Genomic DNA, 4781 nt, shown 5'->3' with positions numbered 1-4781 from the left:
ATGGATTAGCCATATTATCAATTGAAAAAAGGATGTTAGAAAATCTTGATTATAAAAACTTAATCAGTAATTTTGCATTCCAAAAAGCAAGAAGAATGATTTTTAAATAAAATATAATAATAATAATATTAAAATAAATATTTTTTTACTTAAAAATAATAATAATAATAATAATAATAATAAGGCCCCATCTCAAAGTTTCACCTAAGAGCATTCCCAGCAGCTACCCGGTCATATTCCCTAAGTTTAAGGATTCAAACTACTTTTTGCTTTCCTATGTCAATTTGCACCCCAATAGCTTCCCTAAATGCTTCCCTATATGATTAAAATATTTTTATTTTTATTTTACTTTTTTATATTTTATTCTTTTAATTTAACCTTTCTTTCTCTCTCTCTCTCATCTCATCTCATCTCCGTCTTCTTTCTTTCCCCTCCAGCTGCACCTCTCTCCCTTTCTACCTCACTCATCTCCATCTCACTCTCTGCCTAACTCTCTCGATCTCCCTGAATGGTGAAGTCTGGTGAGCATATATGAGAACCATGAGGTCTGGTTTGATAGGTCTGGGTTTCTGGGTTTCTGTTGGGTCTTGATCGGTCTGGGTTTTTGCTGCATCGTTTCATCTTTGAACTGCATCGTCTCATCTTCTCCGAGTTCTCTGTTTGGGTCCTGAGAAACGGAGGAAAATGAAGATGCGAATATTTTTCCTGTTATTTTTTTCCGAGTTTTCATCTAACCCAGTTATTTTTTTCTTTAAGCTTTCTCTGTTTGGCAAAGGGAGAAGAAATGAAGATGCGAATATTTTGCATTCTCTATTTGGGAAGTTGCGATTCAGCTTCTTCTCAGACGGAAAAGAAGGAGAAGACCGATTCAGCTTTATGAATGGGTCTTCTCCATCCGATTCAGCTTCTTCTCCTTCTCCTCGAATGGGTCTTCTCCTCCTTTGCAAACCCATTAGAGGTAGAAAATAATTTTATGAATATAATAATGATTTTATGAATATAATAATCACAAGGATTGCTACAGTTGAACCTAAAACATTGGGTTCAACTGTAGCAGCTGATGGTTTAAGGAAGCATATAAGGAGTCTGTTGTGGGTTGGTTTTTGCAATTTTTTGACATTTTTCCTAAATTTAGGGAACAGACTCCCTATAAGAGAGTCTACTGGGAATGCTCTAAGGCCCTAAAATACATTGGGCCAGAGCTTTAAAAGCTCCTGTCAATAGTCAAATGCATGATCACTCCAATCATCCTAAAGATAAGTAACGAAGTTTGAGTTCAAAGTTGTAACAATACTTATCTAGTGTTTGAATTGTATTTGTTAGGTTTTAGGTTGGCCCTATTCAATGATATTTCTTGTATGCTTATGTTGTTTAAAACTTTGTGGTATTTTGTGGAGTTGTTCTTAGGTTTTTAAGGGTTCTTGAAGTGTTCCATGTTTTCCTGTTAGAAGTGTCATCAGAACAAGACAAGTAACGAGGAGTTACTAGTTTCTCATCAAGAGTGCCATCAGAACGAGACATACAATGAGAGCAAAGATGGACTCCTTGGTTTCTCGCCAGGAACTGCGTCAGGATGAGGATGTGACGGGAGCAAAAGTTGGACTCCTTAGTTTTTCGTTAGGAACCCCATCAAAACGGGACAAGTAACGGGAGCAAAGTTGAACTCCCTGGTTTCTCGTCAGGAAGCTCGTCAGAACGAGACAAGTGATGAGAACAAAATTGAAGCCTATGTTCTCTCGTCAGGACGGGACATGTAACGGGACCAAATTTGGACTCCCTAGTTTCCCGTCAGCTGGTGCATTAAGACGAGACATGTGACAAAGAGGAAACATTTGTTCTTCCCGTCATAACGGAACTGCTTTCTCGTTAGGACGTTGAATTCTCAAATCTACGAATCGGTTCATTCCGTCATAACGGGAAAGTGTCCCGTTAGGTCGTGACAAAGAAAATGGGTCTCCTATAAATAGTCTTCCTATCACTATTCACTGCAAACTTTTGGGTATTATTTTTCTGAGCACTATTCTCTAAAAGTCTCAAGGTGTTTTCTCTCTACGAGTTTGCTTGTTCATCTACAATAAAGTTTGCTGCTATGGACGCTTGAAGAAAGAAGTCTACCGAAGGGTCGGTAAGGAGATGCACTGCTTGAAGATGGTCATGATGAAGACAAGCTAGGAAGCTTGTTGTTCTTACTAAGTTTAGAGGTCCTCAAGGTTGTGAGTATCGTCTATTCTGTAACTGTGAATCTTCATTTAGTGATTTCCTAGGTTTGACTGCCTCGGAGTGATTTTTACCTTTGATATGTTCAAAGGGTTTTCCATTTTCGTAAACAAATCTTTGTGTTGTGGTGTGTGGATGTTTCTAGATTTGTGATGTTTTAAAATTCCGTTGTGCATGCTATGTGTTTGTTATAAGACATAGTTTCTTTTGTTGCTTGGTTGGCTATTAGAGGTAGAACACGATCATAGTAAACTTTCAATTGGTATTAGAGCGGGTTCACTCGGTATTTGACTAACGCCTTGAGCGTGTTTGTTGATCTCTTTGTTATGGAGCCAAATACTTCAATTTCCAATGCTCCTCCCATCTTCAATGGAAATGATTATGCTCATTGGAAAGTCCGTATGAAAACCTACTTGAAGGGGCTTAATAATAATATATGGGTTACTATTGAAAAGGGTTTTGAAAGACCAAATGGTGATCTTGAAAAGTGGAGCAAAGAGGATATAGTGAAGAGCAACTGGAATAATCGTGGGTTAAGTTGCATTTTCAACTATGTATCATCAGATGAGTTTCGACGAATTACTCTATGTGAGACCTCAAAGGAACCATGGGATATTCTTAAGAAGACTCACGAAGGCTCAAAGGGAGTGACGAAGGCCAAACCTCAGATGTTGATGTCTCGGTTTGAGACTGTGAACATAATGGAAGATGAAATGTTTGGTGAATTCTACACCAAATTAAGTGAGATTGTGAACTCTATGCGAGGGCTTGGTGAGAAAGTACCTGAAGTAAGAGTGGTTGAAAAAAATTCTTAGATCATTTCCTCCACGTTTTGACACCAAGATAACTGCGGTTGAAGAAAGTAAGGATGTAGAGCTACTGGAAGTTGATGAATTGATAGGTTCTCTCATAACTTATGAGAGCATGAGATTCTCTCCCAAAGCTAAGAGCATAGCACTGAAAACCACCAAGAAGGAAAATAAAGTGGTTCATGAAGAATCGAGTGATGATGAGTCATTTGACTTTGAACCAATAGCTATGCTAACCTGGAACTTCCAAAAGTATCTAAAGAATGTTAAAAATGCTGGAAGAAGATCATCAGAGTGGCCAATCAAAGGAGAACCTCAAAAGGATCCAAGAAATAAATCCTACAAAGACAAGAAATCTTGTTTTCCTCAATGCTATGAATGTTAGGGATATGGTCACATCAAGGCTGACTATGGAAACCTAAAGAATGCAAAAGAAAACGCCATGAATGCATCCTTGAGTGGTGAATTAAAGTCAAATGATTCCGATGACAAAAAAGGGAAGAAAGTTGTTTGCATGGCATTCCCTGCTACCATTCAAGGTTCCAGTGATTCTGTTTCAGCTGAGATAGATGGCAATGCTTATGAGGAGATTTTAGATGAAGGTTCAGTGAAAAGTTGCAGCCATATTGTGTCCCATGACACTCTTGTCAGAAATTTCACAGATGCTAGGAAGAAGTGCAAAGAACTCTTGAAGCAATTGGCTGTAGCTGAAGAGGAAAACATATCTCTTAAAATCTGTTGGACTCGGCCTACAAGACCGAAAAATCTTTGAAGGTAGAGAATAATCCATTAATAACCAAATTGTTTGATACTAATAAAATTTGTGTGAGTTTGCAGGATGAAAATCAGTTTCTGAGGAACAAAATGGATGGGATTAGGCCTGCAATCGAGCCGAGCCGAGTTTTGGAAATCTCGAATTGGCTCATTTTAGAGGGCATATAATCGAGTCGATCTCGAGCTCGAGCCGAGCTAGAAAAGCCTTGCTTGAACATGGCTCGTTCGGAAGGTATAGTAGCTCAAGATCATACTCGGGATTGCTACAAGGGCAATTTCGAGCCGAGTCGAGCCACTCGACTCAAGCTCAAGCTCCATCGTGTGAAAAATGGCCTCATCTAGAAGATGAAGTCGTCGACCACGTCGATGGGCATTTTCGGCATCGTTGCATTCAAGGCCTCAGTTTTATCTTGGCCATCTTCTAGCCAACAAAGTGATTGCCTTGCAACAACGAGTTGATGAGTGGGTTTGTGGACTATAATGAGTCCATGGTAGCCTTGGCCATGTACCTCATTGAAGCTACGAATTGATTTTGTAGTGGATGTAGAGGAGAAATAGAGAAAAACGTAAGAATCATTACACGAAGGAATAAAATCAAGCAAGATTTGAGGGTGAAATTAGGGTTGTTGAGGGAGATGAATGTAAGAGAAAACTCAGAAGTGAACAGATGACTGGTCACTCATTGGTGTGGACGAGGAGGCTCCATTAACTGTGCGTCCCCCTGGTGCCGCTCTCGATGCTAGTGGCGCTCTTGGTAATTTGGCTGATAATATCGGGGTCGCAGTGATAGGCTTGTCCCTCAGCCAAGTCCTTAAGGAATCCATCTTACGATCATGCAAATTCGCATAGAACTCGCGAACTATCTGGAATGTAGGTAGTCAGTGATCCTCCATCATTAGCAACCACCCTTGGAAGTCGAGTGCTTCTTGCACCCTCAGGGCGTGGTTGCCCACATCGGACACATTCATCCCCCTCTCAATA

At 39.7% G+C, this 4781-nt stretch overlaps 1 protein-coding gene across 1 annotated transcript; it reads left to right on the top strand.

Moving 5' to 3' along the window:
• Window positions 1-1536: 1536 nt before the first annotated feature.
• On the top strand, window positions 1537-3968 carry LOC132181859 (uncharacterized). The gene is made up of 5 exons (XM_059595091.1): window positions 1537-1596; window positions 2487-3005; window positions 3061-3291; window positions 3412-3729; window positions 3864-3968. Exons 1-5 carry the CDS (start codon window positions 1537-1539, stop codon window positions 3966-3968), a joined length of 1233 nt encoding a protein of 410 aa, XP_059451074.1.
• Window positions 3969-4781: the final 813 nt, after the last annotated feature.

This window comes from Corylus avellana, chromosome ca5 (genome assembly GCF_901000735.1).
Source record: "Corylus avellana chromosome ca5, CavTom2PMs-1.0".
In the NCBI taxonomy this organism is placed as follows: Eukaryota; Viridiplantae; Streptophyta; class Magnoliopsida; order Fagales; family Betulaceae; genus Corylus; species Corylus avellana.
This window is presented reverse-complemented; position numbering and strand designations above follow the sequence as displayed.

What these genes read in the sequence shown, in the direction of transcription:
- LOC132181859 (XM_059595091.1), top strand. Translation starts at nt 1,537, where the DNA reads ATGGACTCCTTGGTTTCTCGCCAGGAACTGCGTCAGGATGAGGATGTG. An exon ending in AGGATGTGACGGGAGCAAAA is followed by an intron (nt 1,597 to 2,486) that starts GTTGGACTCCTT and finishes AATTGGTATTAG; the next exon opens with AGCGGGTTCACTCGGTATTT. An exon ending in TTGGTGAGAAAGTACCTGAA is followed by an intron (nt 3,006 to 3,060) that starts GTAAGAGTGGTT and finishes TTTGACACCAAG; the next exon opens with ATAACTGCGGTTGAAGAAAG.